This window comes from Physella acuta, unplaced genomic scaffold, assembly GCF_028476545.2.
Source record: "Physella acuta isolate Inbredline_101_S28 unplaced genomic scaffold, ASM2847654v3 ptg000101l, whole genome shotgun sequence".
Lineage (NCBI taxonomy): Eukaryota > Metazoa > Mollusca > Gastropoda > Physidae > Physella > Physella acuta.
Genome location: NW_026731621.1, coordinates 211,999 through 234,208, shown reverse-complemented (window position 1 = coordinate 234,208; position 22,210 = coordinate 211,999). Strand labels below are relative to the sequence as shown.

Sequence of the window (22,210 nt, the reverse complement as noted above, 5' to 3'; positions counted from 1 at the left end):
TGTATTTCAGTGGTGTGTCTCTGTACTTAGCCTAACAATATCTCCTTGTATTTCAGTGGTGTGTCTCTGTACTTAGCCTAACAATATCTCCTTGTATTTCAGTGGTGGTTCTCTGTACTTAGCCTAACAATATCTCCTTGTATTTCAGTGGTGTGTCTCTGTACTTAGCCTAACAATATCTCCTGTATTTCAGTGGTGTGTCTCTGTACTTAGCCTAACAATATCTCCTTTATTTCAGTGGTGTGTCTCTGTACTTAGCCTAACAATATCTCCTTCCTTGTATTTCAGTGTTGTGTCTCTGTACTTAGCCTAACAATATCTCCTTCCTTGTATTTCAGTGGTGTGTCTCTGTACTTAGTCTAACAATATCTCCTTTATTTCAGTGGTGTGTCTCTGTACTTAGCCTAACAATATCTCCTTCCTTGTATTTCAGTGTTGTGTCTCTGTACTTAGCCTAACAATATCTCCTTCCTTGTATTTCAGTGGTGTGTCTCTGTACTTAGTCTAACAATATCTCCTTGTATTTCAGTGGTGTGTCTCTGTACTTAGCCTAACAATATCTCCTTGTATTTCAGTGGTGGTTCTCTGTACTTAGCCTAACAATATCTCCTTTATTTCAGTGGTGTGTCTCTGTACTTAGTTCTGTCTAGAGAAGATGCTGTTGATGGCTGGAGAAGAGAGATTGGAAATGTGGACCCTGTCCAGGCTAAAGAGGAAAATCCAACATCGTGAGTTGATCAAAAACTTGGATTAACAATTTATTATTATTTAGTGAACAAATAATCTCCAAAGTTTGAAAGATTAGCTTTTGCCTAGTAGTATTTCCAATTAGGCCTATGTAAATGTGGGTGGATATTATTTCTTATAAGGGGTTGGTGGGGTCGGGTTAGTGAGCTGATGGTTGCGAAGCTAAAAAATCCCGAGTTCTGATATCCGGGCAGATAAGACGTGATAACTTGGGACAGCAACCCATCTAGAAGAGAAAACTCCAAAATAAAACAACTGCTTCCTTGTAGTTTGCTCTTGGTTGGACAAAGGAAGGAAATCCTAAAAGAAAAGCAGGCTGAAATTTCAGTCAATGACCTCAATAGCGCATAACCAGTTGACTCGTAATACTTAGTTATGTTGAACAAAATCCCCTCCAACATTACAATTACGAACAACGATGATTTTAGAAGGTTTTAAGATTAAAGGTAAATAAAGTTACCCAAGCAGTCCATTGGGCAGATGTTTTAGAGTTCACCTGAACTATATGAAGGGATACTGTAGTCAGCACTATGCCCTGCTGCTTATACTTTCCCTAAAGTGATTCAGGTACCAATCAGTGCTATGTCAACTTAATGACATTCTATAAATTTGAATCCAGGGTCCAAACTTAAGACTTAAATGTTAGCACTGTACCATCTGTACCTGCTGTCTCATAAGTTTTTCAGATTAGTTGAGCTTACATAATAAGTTACTTAATAGTGACGAATGGGAAGCTGTGGATTAGCGGTAGAGCGCTAGACTGGTAAACCAACAGTCTTGAGTTTAAATCTGGGTTCAAGTCACAGAGTCCACCCAAGTCTGATAGGTACCTAGTACACATCAAGGAACGTAAAGGCTACCATAGTGCTGACCACACTATCCCTTCTTATGCCGAGGTCACAGAAACAGTTTAATTCTACTTCACTTGCCCGTGGGCTGTCAGGTTTTGAGAACTTTACTTATTAGTAAAAAAACTTGGAGTTGTTACACTTCATTGTGATTGTTTAGCTGCGTGTTAATATCTGTATGTATGATGACATCTAATAGTTTAGCTGCATGTTAATATCTGTATGTATGACAACATCTAATAGTTTAGCTGCATGTTAATATCTGTATGTATGATGACATCTAATAGTTTAGCTGCATGTTAATATCTGTATGTATGATGACATCTAATAGTTTAGCTGCATGTTAATATCTGTATGTATGACGACATCTATTAGTTTAGCTGCATGTTAATATCTGTATGTATGATGACATCTAATAGTTTAGCTGCATGTTAATATCTGTAAGTATGATGACATCTAATAGTTTAGCTGCATGTTAATATCTGTATGTATGATGACATCTAATAGTTTAGCTGCATGTTAATATCTGTATGTATGATGACATCTAATAGTTTAGCTGCATGTTAATATCTGTATGTATGATGACATCTAATAGTTTAGCTGCATGTTAATATCTGTATGTATGATGACATCTAATAGTTTAGCTGCATGTTAATATCTGTATGTATGATGACATCTAATAGTTTAGCTGCATGTTAATATCTGTATGTATGATGACATCTAATAGTTTAGCTGCATGTTAATATCTGTATGTATGATGACATCTAATAGTTTAGCTGCATGTTAATATCTGTAAGTATGATGACATCTAATAGTTTAGCTGCATGTTAATATCTGTATGTATGATGACATCTAATAGTTTAGCTGCATGTTAATATCTGTATGTATGATGACATCTAATACTTTAGCTGCATGTTAATGTCTGTATGTATGATGACATCTAATAGTTTAGCTGCATGTTAATAACTGTATGTATGATGACATCTAATAGTTTAGCTGCATGTTAATATCTGTATGTATGATGACATCTAATACTTTAGCTGCATGTTAATATCTGTATGTATGATGACATCTAATAGTTTAGCTGCATGTTAATGTCTGTATGTATGATGACATCTAATAGTTTAGCTGCATGTTAATAACTGTATGTATGACGACATCTAATAGTTTAGCTGCATGTTAATATCTGTATGTTTGATGACATCTAATAGTTTAGCTGCATGTTAATATCTGTATGTATGACGACATCTAATAGTTTAGCTGCATGTTAATATCTGTATGTATGATGACATCTAATAGTTTAGCTGCATGTTAATAACTGTATGTATGATGACATCTAATAGTTTAGCTGCATGTTAATATCTGTATGTATGATGACATCTAATAGTTTAGCTGCATGTTAATATCTGTATGTATGATGACATCTAATAGTTTAGCTGCATGTTAATATCTGTATGTATGACGACATCTATTAGTTTAGCTGCATGTTAATAACTGTATGTATGACGACATCTAATAGTTTAGCTGCATGTTAATATCTGTATGTATGATGACATCTAATAGTTTAGCTGCATGTTAATAACTGTATGTATGACGACATCTAATAGTTTAGCTGCATGTTAATATCTGTATGTATGATGACATCATCAGCCTCCGAGCTCTGTATGGGACAGACATCTTGAACAATGCAGTGCACGGCAGCTCCACGGTGGAACATGCCAAGGAGGAAATCAAAGCAGTCTTTGGTGACTTGAACTTTAATCCTGATGGCACTCTTAGAGGTGAGTTTTTTGCCATTGGTGTCAGAAGATGGGGTGTTGATGGATGCGGTGACCCATTGCGTCATCCCTACACCTTCCAGGAATTGCCAAGATATATCTAGTTTTGATCAGTTTTTAATTCATATACAAAGAACCCAACACACAACTTGTATCCCAAAACACAACGTGTATCCCAACACACAACTTGTATCCCAACACACAACTAGTATCCCAACACACAACTTGTATCCCAACACACAACTTGTATCCCAAAACACAACTTGTATTGCAACACACAACTTGTATCCCAAATCTGAGGATGTCATTACAGTCTCTACCTTGTGATTTTATAATGATTTTGACAAGCTCAACACGTGTAAAAGATGAATTAAGAGAAGTGTTATAGTGAGCCGTATTTATAGAAGGCTCTTGTTAAGTAGAGATGTATTAGTATACAAATAACACAAACAAACATGTCATGTATAGTAGTCTCACAATTATTTTGTTTATTTTCTTTAGGAGAAGAACCACAATTAGATGAAACAGCTGTTGGTAAGTAAAGATTAATCTTAATGTGTTGAATGTTTACTTCCTTTCATCTTTATGAATCAGAGTTTCGGGAAATGTGTTTTATACGTAAATCAAAATAACATAAGCAAGTAATTGATACATGTGTAAACTGTCCCCATTAGATAAAGCATTTTTTAAACCTTGCGTATTTATTTTAATTATTAATTTATTAATTTATTAATTTAAAAATGCTTTTGTGTAGCTAATGATTTAACTTATTCTAAAGGAAAAAAAAAATATTAAATTTCATACGTGATAATATCATATTCTCTTACACGTTTCTTAAATGAATGTAATTTTTTTTCTTTAAAAATTAGAATTTAAAAATAATTTTTTTAAAGAACATTTGTTTTATGTCTATTGCTATTGGTTAATGTTTTAAGCTTGTATTTTGCTAGTGTTGGGGAGCATTCTGTAAAAGTTTACTTCCAGTTTTTTTCATTAAGTAGATGTAATATTTATGAGCTCTTATCCACCCTGCAAGATACATGAATTTGAACACAACAGTGAAACACACACAAAAGGAATTTTTAAAATTAAAAAACTACAAATTAAAAATAAACCACATTTCTCAGCATATAGAAAAAATGCATTGTAAGAATGACAAATCAAGATTTAAAAATCACATAACTAAATACTAAATTGCATTTTCTGGTACTATGTAGTATTGTAAAAATAAAAATATTAAAAATTAGATAATTCAAGTTTAGTAAATTTTCTATTACAATTCTTCTAAAACTATCAAATTCAGTGATGGGATTAAACACTGATTGCTGTTAAAACAAAACAAAAGATCTATTTAGTTTGAAGTAGCTACACATATAACATTTAAATAATTATATTTTCTTTAGTCCATGAGAAGGAAAGATCTGATGAATCTAAAGCTGATTCTCCTCGCTCAAAGAAGAATGGTCAGCTATTGTATAATGACATATATAAACTTGTACTCAAAGCATTTTTATTTTATATAGAACTCACTAAAATTTAAAGGATGAAATTCAGTCATAGCAAATGAAAATAGAAAAAAAAATTATTTGGTTCTTTTTGTTTAGATTTTATATTTAAATAAATCTTCTCAGCTATCAAAATAATTTAAATTCCACACTTAAAACATTTCTAATACAAGTATCAAAATTAATTTAAATTTTATTTTAAAAAAACTTGCTGTTAATTTGTTACTAAATTTCATCCTTTAAGTATTTTGTAAAGGACATTAACTATTACTACAACAGCTTAGAACTGTTTAACTAGACCAAAACTGCAACATACAAAGTGGTCTGGCTTAGTCTGAGTTGCTTTCTTGCACTTGCTTATCAATTAATGAAAAGATATATTAAAAATGGTTGCTTTTTTTATTTACTTTTGTAGACACATGAAAAATAACAATACACATTAAGCCCTTAAAAAAATTATCTGTACCTTATTTCAGTGAAACTTGCAATTTAAAAAAATGTATATTAAGCAACTATTTGTGATGTTTTAAAAAATCAAGAAAAACATAGGAAAAAACTTGTCCTGCATTTAATTATCTATCATAACAATTGTTGTAGGAATATTGCTTAGCACACATCTACACTTAGATCTATATCATATTTGATAACATCACTGCACTATTTTACATTAAAACGGAATTACTATATAGAGTTGACAGTTGCTTTGCCAAATATTATTAGCTTTTTTTCTTTGGTTGCATATTTTTTAATTAGACTTGTAATATTCAGTCTTATATATGTGTATGTGTATACTTTATATGAATACATATTTTATCAGCTTCCCCCACACACATACCATAATCCTAGCTAATTAGTCCCTATATCATACCCCTTCCCCCAACCTTACCATCCCCACTAGAATTTATATAAAATCTTGATAGAAAATACTAATATACTAAGTACTATTATGTGAACTTCATACTTCATACTGTAGTGACAATTTTACCCAACTGTTAGTTGTCAATGACATGATTATCTCCCTTACAAAATAATCAAGAAATACATGTAGATTTTAATAAAATACATGACATTTTAAAGTAGATTTTTTAAATAGTATTTGTTCACTTAAACTAACTTACTATCAACAGTATCTGCTGTCTATATTTACCAATTTTTTTTACTAAAACCAAATGAATTCTTTTATAGCTTCCTTAATAAACACTAATCTAAAAAATATGTACTTTAATAAGATTTTAAAAATCAAACAGAAATTTAAAAAAAGAAATAATTTTTAAATGTGGAACATTATAGCTTAGTTTGCTATCACATGTTATTTTTCATCATCAATTCATATATAATACTGATTTACACTTATAAACTAGTTAAAATTGTATCTGTTTTTGAAAAAAATTATGATGATACTACATTAGTAAATGATTATGAATGAAAAATAAACTCATAAATTGACACTGGACATTTTATATTCTTTTTTTTAGAAGAATCAGAAGGACAAAGTGGTAAGTAGTTATCAGACGTAGACTATAACACTTCTAAAGGTAACATGCATATTTTGTTAAGTAAGGCCTACTTTTTTAACATAAATGTAGAAACTATAGGCTTCAATAAAATTTGAATACATTAAGTTTCACTGCAGAAACATTCTTTTAAATTGTAATTTTTGTCTGCTATCTTTAGATTGTACTTTTTGTCATTTTTGTGGGAATTTTGTTCTGTGAGATTAATGGCCATGTGTTTATATTCCATTGAAAAAATAATTCTCTATGGTACTTACCTATAAGAGAATGTCCATAAATGATGTCACCTCAAAGAAGGGGGGGTGGAGGATTTAGAATTTTGTGTGACGAGTGGGTGAGGGGTTCAGAATATGTCTTGATACACTTTTAGAGTTTTAATAAAGTAATGTTAGAAAATTAATTTCAGCTGTTATTTAGTGTTTTTAAAAGATTATTTTAAAAAAAGAATTATAATAGAAACTGACATTAAAAAAAAAATCAATGTTTAAAAACAAAAGTATAATTTTGTGTGTGATTGTAGGTTGACATCATTTTAGTGGGTATCTGGGTTTTTGTGATGAGGGGGGTGTGGGGGGGGGGGGTAAAATTGCTGTCCAAAAAAAAGTAATGCCATTTATGGATGACCCTAATGGCAGTTATTTTACTGCAAATAATTGAAAATCGAACCATAATTTCTGCTAGAGATTTTAAGATTAAAATATTTGCACTAAGAACCTCAGTAAAAGGTCTGCTTTATTTTAGTCCATTAAGAAATTTTACATAACACATGAGGTTGCTTGATTTTATATGATCGTACATTTGTATCAAACAAAAGTATTAATGCCATGCTAAAGATTGTCATTTAGGAGTATAAGTTATAAGGTAAAACCTGTTTTGTTTGTTAACTAAATTGGAATCCATTTTCTAAGTTTAATGTTGAAAATCAGTTCAATTTCATGTTTGTGTTCAAATGTTATTTATACAAGTAAAATACACATTTTTTGGGCTAATAATTGCATTAACATTGTCTTCACCTTAAGATATTAGTCTTTGATTTTAGTCAAAGGTTTAAAATTATATGTCACCACTACTAACTGGGAAGTCACCATTTAAATTAATATGTTAAATAATATAATATATTTTAAAATATATTTTATGTAAACCTAAATGATAACTGTAAAAGAGATAGAAATGTTTAAAGTTTCCACACTTCAAATGAAATATTTACTCTTACTATATTTACTCAATATCAATTAGATCTTTATAAGAATAAATTGTTACAAACATGCAATTCATACACATGTTTACTAACTGAATACTTTACAGTCACAGTATTTTCTAATTATGATGCTTACACTTTTTACTTTCTCGTATATACGAAGTATAGAGAAAGTCTTGTAATCGTGCAAAAAAAAAAATCGAGATTTTTGCAAATCTCGACGTTTTGCATCTCACTGATACGGAAAAACATAATTTTGCAATCTTGTCCGTATGTCTGTGTGTCTGTGTGTGTGTGTGTGTGTGTGTGTGTGTGTGTGTCCGTGTGTAAACACGATAACTTGAGTACCGTTACAGCTAGGTTGATGAAATTTCATATATAAGTATTTAATCAAAATCGTAGATCCGTATCAACTTTTGAGCGATTTCCGATAACCGGAAGTGGTACTTTTCCTACTTTGAATTTTTCAAAAGCCTATAACTTGAGTACTATTTCAGATAGATAAATGAAATTTCATACGTAAGTAAAAGATCTAATTCTCTACCTTCTATTAAACTTTGAGTCATTTCCGTTGACTGGAAGTAGTACTTTACGCTACTTCCGATTTCTCAAAAAACTAATGTAAATTTTAAAAGTAATAATAATATTGCGCACTATTATGCGCTTTTTTATTTCGCGTTCACTTGGTGTGCAATTAATTTGTCTACGAGATTTTATTCTATTTTTAAAACTTTAAGTATTTAACATGGATTAAAAATCATGTCTATAGCCCGAGTTCCCATCCCCTGTTATTTTATATAAGAATATTCGAGAAAGTTTAGGGGAGTTCACTCCCGGTTTATTAAACAGAAAAAGAACACAAAGAACATGAGGAAGAGAAAACTGAAGGTACATCTGTTTTTAGAATATTTTATGATTTTATTTCTAGATTATAAATACAAATTCTACATTATAATTTCAAGAGAAATTTTATAATAAAATTTAGTAGTAAATTTATTCTGGATAATGCTTATAGATCTAGCAAGTTTTATTTTAACTTGAAATAGGTCATGAGAAGCATGAAGGGGAACATAAAGGGGAACATGAAGGGGAACACAAAGGAGAGCATAAAGAGGAACACGAAGGGGAACACAAAGGAGAGCATAAAGGGGAACATGAAGGGGAACATAAAGGAGAGCATGAAGGGGAACACAAAGGAGAGCATAAAGAGGAACATGAAGGGGAACACAAAGGAGAGCATAAAGAGGAACATGAAGGGGAACATAAGAAGCATGAAGGGGAACATAAAGAGGAACATGAGGGAGAACATAAGGAGAAACCTAAGGAACATAAGGAAGGGCATGAGGAAGGAGGTAAGCCCATCAAATAGCCAGGCAGTTTAGTCAGCATGTTTGTTCTCTGTATAGTAAATAGCATCCTTTTTCCCAGTCAGGTTTATTCCCTGTATAGAACAAATCATCATTTTCCCAGTCTTGTTTGTTCTCTGTATAGTAAATATCATCCTTTTTCCCAGTCAGGTTTATTCCCTGTATAGAACAAATCATCATTTTCCCAGTCTTGTTTGTTCTTTGTATAGTAAATATCATCCTTTTTCCCAGTCAGGTTTATTCCCTGTATAGAACAAATCATCATTTTCCCAGTCTTGTTTGTTCTCTGTATAGTAAATATCATCCTTTTTCCCAGTCAGGTTTATTCCCTGTATAGAACAAATCATCATTTTCCCAGTCTTGTTTGTTCTCTGTATAGTAAATATCATCCTTTTTCCCAGTCAGGTTTATTCCCTGTATAGAACAAATCATCATTTTCCCAGTCTTGTTTGTTCCCTGTATAGAACAAATCATCATTTTCCCAGTCAGATTTATTCCCTGTATAGAACAAATCATAATTTTCCCAGTCTTGTTTGTTCTCTGTATAGAACAAATCATAATTTTCCCAGTCAGATTTATTCCCTGTATAGAACAAATCATCATTTTCCCAGTCTTGTTTGTTCTCTGTATAGTAAATATCATCCTTTTTCCCAGTCAGGTTTATTCCCTGTATAGAACAAATCATAATTTTCCCAGTCTTGTTTGTTCTTTGTATAGTAAATATCATCCTTTTTCCCAGTCAGGTTTATTCCCTGTATAGAACAAATCATCATTTTCCCAGTCTTGTTTGTTCTCTGTATAGTAAATATCATCCTTTTTCCCAGTCAGGTTTATTCCCTGTATAGAACAAATCATCATTTTCCCAGTCTTGTTTGTTCTTTGTATAGTAAATATCATCCTTTTTCCCAGTCAGGTTTATTCCCTGTATAGAACAAATCATCATTTTCCCAGTCTTGTTTGTTCTCTGTATAGTAAATATCATCCTTTTTCCCAGTCAGGTTTATTCCCTGTATAGAACAAATCATCATTTTCCCAGTCTTGTTTGTTCTCTGTATAGTAAATATCATCCTTTTTCCCAGTCAGGTTTATTCCCTGTATAGAACAAATCATCATTTTCCCAGTCTTGTTTGTTCCCTGTATAGAACAAATCATCATTTTCCCAGTCAGATTTATTCCCTGTATAGAACAAATCATAATTTTCCCAGTCTTGTTTGTTCTCTGTATAGAACAAATCATAATTTTCCCAGTCAGATTTATTCCCTGTATAGAACAAATCATCATTTTCCCAGTCTTGATTGTTCTCTGTATAGAACAAATCATTTTCCCAGTCTTGATTGTTCTCTGTATAGAACAAATCATTTTCCCAGTCTTGTTTGTTCTCTGTATAGAACAAATCATAATTTTCCCAGTCTTGTTTGTTCCCTGTATAGAACCAATCATCATTTTCCCAGTCTTGTTTGTTCTCTGTATAGAACAAATCATCATTATTACCAGTCTTGTTAAAGACAAAATGAGCAGGTGAGTGGCTCAGAATAAAATACCAGAAAGAGCTAGTAAGAGAACAGACAGATCCAGTTCCCTGGGGTAACAATTGTACTGTCCATAGAGCAAATGGGGAGCCGGACATTTTCCCAAAAGACACTTGCCCGAATGCCGTTTGCCCGAAGGTGGCAAGTGGCACTCGGGCATTTGTCGCATTCGGGCAAGTGTCCATTCTGGCATTTGTTGCATTCGGGCAAGTGTCCATTCGGGAAATCGGCCTTTGGGCAAATGGCATTCGGGCAAGTGTCTTTCGGGAATTTGTCGTAGACCCGAGCAAATGAAGTAGAGTTCATCTGTTTCTCTGACTAGCCATAATAAGGGATAGTGTGGTCTTTAAAATGCCAAGCTTCCTTTACCTGTAAGTCAGGTATTTATCAAAGCTAGCTAGGCTTAGGAACCTGTGACTTTTAAGTTACTTTTAAGCTACTCTGTCCCAACCAATTGATCCCAATTTTAATATATTTACTGCTTTGACAGTACACTTGTATGGGTTCCCAAAATTGTACATTTGTTTGACAATTCCCTCCTCAATGTTCAGCGTTATAGATAGTACCATCAGTGTTTCCTCTTTCTCTTCTCAAAATCTTGGAAATATTGCCATGTGTGCAGTATGGTTTATAATTCTGAATGTAAAAATATATAACATTTTGATAGAGGAGATTTCTGGGCAACTTGAATCTCTTGAAAATGAACAGCGTCATTACTTCCCTGAGCTGAAAGAAGTAGAAGCTACATTGACACGTAGTCCATTCTCTGCTTCTCTTAATGTTGACAGAATTCATGACTAATTAGTAGATGATTTCTTTGATTTGCAAAATGATTCCGCTGCATATATGTTGTTTAATGAAAGCCTGCTCATGCAATTTTGATGTGGTAATTATCATTGACTCCAAAAAGGTGACATTGCTTGTGTTTTGAGTTTTAGTTCCCTTTGTGTCCACATATAAAGACGAGAGTGGGCTTTTAACTTCTTCTTCTTTGTTCTTAATTTTTAGCTTTTAACATTTATCCATTAAAAAGATAAATACATTAAATGCTGAGACTGACATGAGTAGGGCATTAACAGAAAGTAACAGCAAATTTTGAGGCTAGCTAGTACCATGCAATCTCACTAATCGCATTTAATCCGTTATCTAACATGATTTAAAACAAAAATTATACTAGAATGTTTTATTTCAGTGTTAATTAATTTCCTTATGAATATTGACTTTTTAGTAAGGTAGGGGTTGCCCGGCCTTTTTTTTTTTTTTTTTTTTTTTTTGCCTGTCACTTGGCTATTAAAAACATGAACTAAAAAAGACAAATGCATATTGTTTAAACTTCAGGATCAATGCTTTACCAATTAAGTATATAATAAGTATAAAGGTTATCAATTTTTTTTTGAGTCAACTGATAATCCTTAAGTCTACAAAAATATGACAAATATACAAACAGTTATTTATTTGCTTTAATATCTTATTTAATAAAACAAGACATAGTGTATATACATTTTTCGTCTAATGTTAACTAACTTCTTTGTATTTTTTACCACTTTCTGGAATTTAGTTATGTGTTGTCTCCCTTGTTTAAAAAAAATGTAGCAGATGCAAATTTGTATTCAGTTAAAAGCAATGTCTGCCATTGTACAATTGTGCTCTAGATGATACAACAGCAGAAGAAAAAAGAGAATCAAAAGTGAACAGTCCAAGCACTGAAGTTGCAGCAGAGCACACAGAAACCAAGTCTAAAGGTCAGCTAGTTTTAAATACATTTTAAGATGGCTAAAAAGGCATTTTCAAAAGTAAAGATAATATTGGGTCTGTAGCAGAAAAAGTGTTGTCAAAATAGTTTTTAAATAGGCTGAGGTAACTAGTCATTCTATTTAAATGAAATTTAATTTTAGATAGATTTTTCTTTCTATTATTCATCACATGTATTTATGTCAAGTAGCTTGATCTATGCTGCAGATACATTAAGATATCTCACCTAAGAAATAAATTTTTTGAAATAGCTTGAGAGTATATTTATCAGCAAAAATTTTGACGAAAGTTTAATCAAGACCTCTACACTTTTTAAGCATTGAAGTTTTAGCTTATTAGTTATTAAAATAATTATACATTTTTACAAAATGAATAAGTAATTTTAATAAAACATAAAACAGCTAAATTAAAAATGGATTAAGGTGAATTCTATAAAACATAAAATTGAAGAAAAGCAGGTAAATTTTATTAAACATAATACACATAAATTAATAAATGAATAATTACTTTTAACAAAACAAAAATAGCTAATTTAAAAAAAGATATAAAGTCAATTTTATAACACATAAAACAGCTCAATTAAAAAAGGCGTAAGGTAAATTTTATAAAACATAAAACAGAAGAAAATAAGGTGGCGGAAGAACAAGCGCCTGACAGTGAACCTCAGAGAGAGGAAGCTGATGATGTTAAGGCAAAAGATGAGGCTGGTGGTGGTGCACCAGCTCAGGAAGACTCTGGGCACGATGGGGCAGCAGCTGAGGCGCCATCAGCAGATGTTGCTCCTACTAAACCTGACACCCCAGCAACAATGGAACCGCCCAAAGATTCTTCTCCAGCTAAACCTGACACCCCAGCAACAATGGAACCGCCCAAAGAATCTTCTCCAGCTAAACCTGACACCCCAGCAACAATGGAACCTCCCAAAGAATCTTCTCCAGAACCACAAGAACCTAATGGTACCAGTGTGCCCTGAACATGTATTCATGTATTGGCCACCAGTGTCACTTGTTAAATTTTGATGATTATATCAGCTGTGTTTTCACTACCGGCCTCTCACTTGAAAGTAAAAAATATTTATTTATCTACAGATTCGCCAAAATATTTAACCATTCCAAAAAAGGATCATATTTGAGATTGCTTTGATAATTTTTTTTTATATTTAAAAAAATGTCTTTTATAATTCCTTTTAATATTTTCAAAATATCTTTTATAATATTTTAAATATATTTAAGATTTTTATAGTTGGTAATAAAATACCAATTTTAAATACACCAATGAAAAGAATTTTTAAAAGTTTTATTAGTTTAGCAATTAAATTAAACATTTCTTTTTTAATTTTGTAAAACCAATATAATGTTTCTTTACAAAATTTAATCAAGCATTTTTACTTTCAAAGTGAGAGAACCAATATACCCTATACAATATACATTGACCCTGTGAAAATATACATATGATATGCATGGCTTTGTAATCATCTACACATATTCATTCTACGTGTGGGGAACCTTTGGCGAATACTTATATAATGATGATATTGTAATACAGATGTATTTTACAGTCTTTCTAATTTTATTGTTAAACAGCGCTTTGATTTGTTTTTGCTTTTAAGGCTAACAGAAGTCGGCTACATAACATGTTTATAATGGTGTTACACTGATACTTAAACTATGACAAAAACAATCATTACAGTGTGCTTGACTTCAGCAACATTATAACATCACTTCTTTGGTTTCAGATTTATTTCAGCACAGCATTTTGTTTATATCACATGATGTAGTGTTAACCCTTAAAGCGCGCCACGTGGCCTTACGCGTTTTAAGTTATGTAACAGCAAAGCCACAATCATGGCTTGGCATGCTTTATGAGTTAACCAAAGCAAAGTATTTTATTTTTAAATTTCTGCACAGATTTTAGTGTTGCTGTTTCTGTTATGTTTTTTTGTTAAAAAAAGCTATGTTTCAATATTGGATCTTGTATAGATAAGCTCTGCTACTAATGCAAAAAGTACACAGGTGAAAAGTTAAGTGCCACCATTTTTTGCCAGTTCCAATTTAAAATGCAAGCAAGCAACCTTGACCTATTTCTGATTTGAATATCTAAACACATTTCATAAAAACAACTGCTTATCAGCCTCTAGGGTAAGGGCTAGGGCTTGGGCTAGGGTTATGGTTAAGGTTTGGTGTTAGGGTTGGGGTTGGTCATGGTCATGGTCATGGTCATGGTTTAGGTTAGTGTTAAAAAATAAAAGTACAAGTTTATATCCTCTTGTTAAAATCTTTTCTGAGTGGTGGGTGTTAAGTTGTTGGTGGGGTGGGGCTTATCTGGACAAGATCCTTGATAGTTTCTAACAAATAAAACTTTATTATTGCACTTTGATATTTTGATGCAGTTTGAAATCAATACTAAAACTTGCTAGGAACATGCAGTTAACTAAATTATTTATAATACTATTTTGCATAATAATCCTTTACATGTTTTACAACTATGAATTTAAAAAATAAAATAAATTAATAAAATAATACTATTTTCAATGTAAATATTAAATTTTTAAATATAAAACAATAATACTAATTTCAATATGAATATTACTTTATTTTTTAGATTTTAAAGTAAAATTATTTGCTCCAAGCAATACTTTTTACTTCTTATTTAGAAATGTAAAATTTCACACCTTTTACCCCTTTATACCTACCTGTAGTGCTATGCTTAGTTCTTTGTGAACATTTTTACGAACAGAAGAGCCTAACCCATCTGTAGAAACTAGTTCTAAACCAGATGACACAGAACAGCAGACAGAACCCAAATCTGAGGCAACTCTGGAAGATAATCAAAGGGAAGTAATTCAGGAAGGGGAAAGTGGGGAGAATAAAGGTTGGTTTGGTTTGTTATCACATAAAAGAGTTTTGGTTTGGGATTGCCAATGAAAAATATTTAATATGTGCTTGAAATATCAAACACTGTTACAAATAATGTTTGTGAAAATTGAATGGATTTGGCATTAAAGAGAAAATGCTGTTAAAATATTAGAGTTTCTTTTCTTAAGTTTTGATCTGCTCATTCTTCTATTTCTTTTGAATATCACTTCTTTTTTAACTTAATACCATGCAGGCTTTTTTTTCATTATCAGGAGGAATTCAATGTAGGCCTACGCCGGCTTTTAGCTTTTAATTTTATTTCTATCATCTTGTGTAATTGACGAAATTTCCACCTTTTAATAAATTTTTTTACTTAGTCTATAATTATATTCAACTGGCTTTTACTTTATTTTAATTTTTTTAACTATTTATAATCACTGTGTATAACATTTTTAGTTTCTTCTCCAGTTTTTTTTTAATTTGAAATAATTTTCTTAAATATTTTTAAACATTCCTCACAATCTAGTGCATTTTTAATTTTTTTTTAAATTCTGTAGACTTAGAATTTTATTTTTAGACTTATTTTGCTTATTTGAAATTCCTTTCACAGATATTTGTTTGGTCTATGAAAACAAAAAAACCTGGACAACAAAGATAAAAATTTTATTTGTTCTTGAACAATTTTGTCTTTACAATTTTATGTTTGATTTGCTTCTGGTTTATGTTTCATAAACTTGTTTTACTTTTCAAAATGGATTCCAAGAGCAAAATGAATAAATCATTGATTAATGTAACCGTTTGTATTTAAAGTAAAAATGTTTTTAATTAAATTAAAATGTATGTTTACAGCCATAAAAATGACAGTAGATGTTGACGTTTATTTTTATCTTCTTTTTGCAGGAAAACTTTTTGTTACCAAATTCATTACATTTTTGTCTTAATTTTAATTATGTATCCCATTTTCAGCTCAAAGAAAATAGTGTAACACTGAAAAAAATTACCATACCCCAAATATTATTGTAGTGCATTGTATAACAACATTATGTTGTCTCTTGTCTTGCAGTAGTTGAAGAACCAACAGAAGAGGGTGCAGAGGCGCCCACAGAGGAGAGTTGAGTGAGTTCCAGCTTTTAACAGGTATCACGTCGCTTCCTTTTATCTTAGTACCTTGCTATAATGTAAAATGACTTTAAGGTATAACGTCACTTCTTTTATGTTAGCCCCTCCCTATAACGTAAATAGACTTAAAGGTATAATGCCGCTTCCTTCTATCTTAGTACCTTGCTATAATGTAAAATGACTTTAAGGTATAATGTCACTACTTTTATGTTAGCCCCTCCCTATAACGTAAATAGACTTAAAGGTATAACATCGCTTCCTTTTATCTTAGTACCTCGATATAATGTAAATAGACTAAAATGTATAATGCTACATGAATAATAAATTTTTACATAATGTTTCTTCCTTTAATATTAAGAAACTTAAAGAGCTTATGCCTAAAAGCATAGAAAATTGTAATGCCAAAAATATAACAATATATACAATGAGATATTCTAATTTAAATTACCAAGTGTTACGTAATATTATCTACGTGCTACTAAAGAAACCATTCCCTTCACATTCCCTCCACAGATTTACCTACCCACCTCAAATATTTTGACCATTAAACTAGGGGACAACAGACAGAAAATTTCTATAAAAACATCCCTGTGGAATAAACAACAAAAAATATTTGTAGATTCCGAAGCAGAAGATGGGAACTATTGTTTACCAAGAAATTTTGTACATAGAGATGTTTTCAATTTCGTAAATGTTATGCATAGAAGTGTGCAAATGAAATGCTAAATGGAATTTTTATTATGCCATAAATAACAAAATAACGGTGTGTTAAATTTTGAATGAAGGTTAAATATCCATATTGAGCATACGATTAAAAATGTGAACTTATTTATTATTATTTATAATTGACTATTATAAAGTTATTGCCAGATATAATAAAATCAGCAGATACAATGTTGAATCAACAAAATTTGTTTTTAAAGAAAAAATTCCTGTTTATAGCAAATTAAATTATGATTTTTTATTTTTAGTATCCAAATATTTTTAAAATTAATACAATTTGGTGGGAAATCAAATTAGTTAGTCTAAGTGTTAGCAGATTGCAGCCAAAATGCTTTATATTAGAGATATTATTTTTTAAATTCTTTTCAAACAATATGTGATATTATTGCTGTGATATACTAAATGACCTGAGGTTTTTAATTACAATAAATTTTTTATTAAAAAACTATTCCACTTGGAAAACACTTCTATTCTGTGATAATGGCATACAAATACATGTCTTATTGTATTATGTTTTTACAACTAATTTTGACTGAATAATATTATTAAAGCATTAAAATAGTTTGACGATTTTTGCTTTTGTTCTTGTTTAAAATTTCACTCATAGAAATAGCTGTTTATTTTTTGTTTCACAGATTACACTTTAAAAATCTTTTCTCAGACAAATTTCATCAAATCAATGCTGATATTTAGTTAATATTCTTTTACTGCTTTACTGTCTGGGTAACTGTTGCTCTTTTAACTGTGTACTTTTATAGATACAAACCTTATCTAAACCACAATAAAGATGACACAAAGATTCCATCAAGGGGAGATTACTACTATTTTGGTACCTTAAAATTTGCGATGAAATTGAATTAAGGGAAGTAACTTTTTATTATAATCATATACATTTTATGTGTTATATACCTTACATCTTTTAAGTTAGACAAAACGTCTGATATAAATGAGAAAAAGTTGAACAAGTTTACAAACTAGCGTCTGTGTTTTTCTCATTTGATTTACGCCTGTTTGAACATTGGCTCCCTCACTGATATCGTACCTAGCGTGAACTCGTTTGCTGAGGTTTCGGTTAGTACTAGCTTCCTGCTAGGGGGGGGGGGGGTTAATGAGGGAGTAGTAGGAATGAAGGAAGACGGCTTAATTTGGGGAGGGGCATACTTAGGGGTAAGAAGGAAGTCACTGATAGAGTGGAAGCCGTACAGTTTGAGGGGCGGAGGGGGGGGGGGAAAGCGGATTGCTATCATTTCCTTAAAGAAACCATTCTAAGGCGATATTTCTTATCTGATTGATTACTCTCACTGCCCGGATCCAATATTGATGACTGGGAATCCCGGCTGAGACGCTTTTAATGTTCTACTAGACTACCCGTTATCTAGTTAGATAACTGTGGGTTTCGGGGGGTCATCCATAAATGACATCACGTCTGCCAGCACTTATCATCCCAAAATAACCAGACCCCACATTCAAAAAGACGTTTTTTATATTTTAAAACTCTACTAAACTCTACTTCACCTGTCCAGTGCCCCGCCAAGTCTCAGACATGTTGGTATTTTTAAAAAAAAACGATTCCGACCGAGCATGGCTCTGACCACACTATCCCTTCATATGCTGAGAACATAGGAACAGGTGAACTCTACTTCACCTGCCCTCTGCCTCGCGAGGTCCTGATAGTCAAACTTATCATTCACATACAGGCGGCCTAAAGAAAAAATAATTGAACACGAGCCGACCCGCGGCGTATCATACGCCGCTATTTAGTTGATTTATTTTCTACTTTTCAGTAAATCATAATTTGTGAATTCGACAGTACCAATGCTGCCACTGAAAATATTTGCTTTAAAACACTAACCCCCCTCCTTTCCCCTAACCCCGACCCTACCCCCCCCCCCCCCCCCCCCCGTGAAAGCAGCCTCCTCTTAGTTACCTCCTCTAAGTTTAAAATCGTTTCAAACTAAATTATCTGCCCCTAATAGCCGTCACCAAACCCGTCTCTGTGATTGTAAAATGTAAACAGAGTGAACACCTCTCACCAGATCATGTGGGGGTGGGGTGGGGGTGGTAGTGATAGAGAGGAAGAGAGGGGACTGGAAAGGCGCGCTTGCAGCTTGTTTTCTAACTGATCCCAGAAGAGAATTATATATATAGATTGTTGTAAAATAAATCTTTTAACTATTGCCATAGTCAATGTTCTAAACTTTTATAATAATAAATGTGGTTATAATAATAATAATGTGGTTAATCTACTTATGAATATATCAATAAATTAATTAACGGCTTTAAATTAGTTAAAAATTAACAGTGTGTTCAAGAAAGAACAATATTTACCACCCAAAATCCTATTTTACAGCTCTACATATAACGCAGATTCTCCCCAATAACAATTCAAAAAACAAACAAACAAAAAAAATGAGTTATTAAACGTCACTATTCAGTCAAAATTAGGCCATTGTTCTAAAACTTTAAAAAAATAGTGGTTAATCTACCTATGAATAAATCAATAAATTAATTAACGTCTTTAAATAAATGTGTGATTAACAGTCAGTCTGCAATAAAAAATTGTTCTCTACCTACATACAATTTTAAGCCCCCCATATCGAATAGTTTCCTTACAGTAAGAAATCAGACAAACAAATAAATATTCAAACATGTAAACAAAGTTGAGTTTTAGTAGTATTAGATTAGTTGTGCCAGTTCTTCGGTTGGAGAACAATATTGAACAATAAACAAGGGTGTCTTTGAGATGGATTCTAAGCAGAAATACAGCCACAAAATTTAACAGATATAATAAAAGGGGATTTCTAACTCCCTAATGCTAATTACAGATTAGTACACTGTCCATTTCTATATGATTATTGACAACAGATTAGTATATATATATATATATATATATATATATATATATATATATATATATATATATATATATATATATATATATATATATATATATATATATATATATATATCTTATGCCTTATTTAAAAGTCATGCAGCGCTAAAATTTATTTTTTCATTTTTTTCTTTTACTTTTTTTTAAATTTTTAAATTTATTTGGATCTATCTATATATATAATTCTCTTCTTCGAGCCGTTAGAAAACAAGCTGCAAACACTCTCCCTACCTCCCCGCCCCTACATGGTTTTAGTGAGCTGTGTTCACTCTAAATGTTTACAAGCAGAGCCAACGATTTTAAGTAGGGGGGTGGGGGGAGGAGGGGGGGGAGGGAAGGAAGGGGGGGGGGGGTTATGGTCCTTAACGAGCTACTTATGGTGTTTTAAAGAAATATTTTCAGTGTCAGCGTTGGCACTGTCGAATTCACAAATTATGAATTATTGAAAATTAGAAACAACTAAATAGCGGCGTATGTTATGCCGCGGGCCGGCTCGTTTATTATATTTTTTTCCTTTTTTTTTTATTTTTTAAAAGAGTGTTGAAAGTATTAAACAAGTTAATAAAAAGTCTAGTGACAATTTAAGCGTAATTTCCTTAATTAATTTTTTGTGACCGAACGAAAGGATATTTTTGAAAACTTTCTTCGGCAATATTGGTCTAAATTATGGCAGGAATCGATTGGTAAAAGTTTCAAGTCGCTAAATGGTCTGGTTTCCGAGATATGGGCCAAAAACTGCATTTTTTAGAGTTTTTATGGCTTTTCCGGGAAATCCAGGAAGGAATTCCGGGAATTTTTTTGGCCCACAATCATCCTCGGAACTTGCTTAACATATTCGCTTTTGGAACTAGTCTTCGATATTGCTTCGTTGAGGATGAGATACGACTTAAAGCTGCGGACACACATCGGACACACATCGGAAACACATCCATCCAGAACGAATTAATAATCGCATTTGTCAGTATGGAAATTGCGCTAAAAAAAGCCAACGACAACCAATTAAAGCATATCAAAAATTTCAAAATTATAATATAGCATATTTCTTAGATATTTCTAGTGTTTAAGTTTCAAGTTTCGTACGTATTATAAATTGTTTTTAAAAAGAAAATATACGTTTTATTTTTTGTCAATATTTTTAATATAAAAATTAATTTTTCTAAATTAAGAGTTTGAACTTATGAACAGGTTCCTACGAACATTTTGAGCTATTTCAAAGCGTGAATTTAGTTTGTAGTTGTTTCCCTTAATAACTTACTTAATTTTACATGGGAGGCTATTACTTCAATTGCCTCTCAAATCACTATTATCAAACCTTTAACGTGTCATAACTATATTCCCCAAAATTCTGTTTACCAGTTTCTTTCTTTGATCTTTCTGTAGATAATATATTCTTTACTTAGGTTCCGCCCCCCCCCCCCCTGCGTTTGTCATTAACATCAAATTAACCATTTCAACCCCGTGTTTACAATAGGTAATTTTGTGATTGGTCTGATCGCCCTTTCTCAACTGTTTGTGTACAACTAACAGAGTTTCTTCCAGGCATCTCTTCGCCCCCCCCCCCGAAGAAAGTCTTCCGCCCCCACGAACGAGATGGATTTTAAATGGTAAACATACACTTTTACTAGTGTGCGCCCCCCCCTCCCCGAAAAATGTTGACCCCCCCACCCCCCCCCCCCCCCCCCGGAAATATCAAGTGCCCCCCGGAAAAAAAAGTCTGGAATAAACACTGACAACTAAGCATCAGTGATTTCATGGTTGGTAAGATATCTTATTTAAAAAAAAGTAAGATATCTAAGATAGCCAACAGACAGTTAAATATGATCTCCTTACTAGATTAGTATACTAATAGTATGTTACCGGAGGCGTACCAGAGGCGTAGCGAGGGGGGGGGGGCGGGGGACATATGTCCTTGGGCGCCGACCTTAGGGGGGCGCCAAAATGGGTTGAAAAATAAATTCAAAGCTTGAGGGGGGTGCAAATCGAAATCTTGAAGGGGGGGGGGGGGGTGCAAATAGAAAGTTTGTCCCCGGGCGCCGGGAAGGGTCGCTACGCCTCTGCGGCGTACCGAGAGTAAGCGCCGCCACGGGCGGTGATCCGAATTGCAACCATTATAACTAAAAATAATTTTTGTATTTTTTAAGATTTTCTGTCCAAGAGCTTACTAATTTAACAACTAATTACTGTCGTTAATGTGGATTGCTATACAGTTATTTTCTGCTGAGATAAATACATATGTGTGAGTAGGCCTATGTATAAAGATTCGCTGTAATTTAAAATCAGAAGTTCACCGACTTTATTTTTGTTAAAGTATAAGTAAAAATAAATTTAAAAAAAAAAACAACAACTAAATTCGTTCATATTATATAATAGTGCATATATTTA

The 22,210-nt window shown here is 32.3% G+C and overlaps 1 protein-coding gene across 5 annotated transcripts in view; it reads left to right on the top strand.

Moving 5' to 3' along the window:
- The window catches only part of LOC131930760 (thioredoxin domain-containing protein 6), a 38,152-nt gene extending 20,671 nt beyond the window's left edge, over window positions 1–17,481 (top strand). For 2 of the 5 annotated variants that reach the window (XM_059287378.1, XM_059287371.1), the window contains exons 17-28: window positions 621–728; window positions 3,246–3,376; window positions 3,875–3,907; window positions 4,777–4,836; window positions 6,354–6,374; window positions 8,440–8,478; window positions 8,637–8,942; window positions 12,139–12,228; window positions 12,859–13,194; window positions 14,975–15,109; window positions 16,157–16,230; window positions 16,726–17,479. In XM_059287378.1, coding sequence (XP_059143361.1) covers window positions 621–728; window positions 3,246–3,376; window positions 3,875–3,907; window positions 4,777–4,836; window positions 6,354–6,374; window positions 8,440–8,478; window positions 8,637–8,942; window positions 12,139–12,228; window positions 12,859–13,194; window positions 14,975–15,109; window positions 16,157–16,209 — 1,312 coding nt within the window. In that variant the 3' untranslated portion in view covers window positions 16,210–16,230; window positions 16,726–17,479. Of the gene's footprint in view, window positions 1–620; window positions 729–3,245; window positions 3,377–3,874; window positions 3,908–4,776; window positions 4,837–6,353; window positions 6,375–8,439; window positions 8,479–8,636; window positions 8,943–12,138; window positions 12,229–12,858; window positions 13,195–14,974; window positions 15,110–16,156; window positions 16,231–16,725 lie in introns of all 5 variants that reach the window. The other 3 variants (XM_059287396.1, XM_059287388.1, XM_059287402.1) reach the window with 3 other exon arrangements.
- The last annotated feature ends 4,729 nt before the right edge of the window (window positions 17,482–22,210 follow it).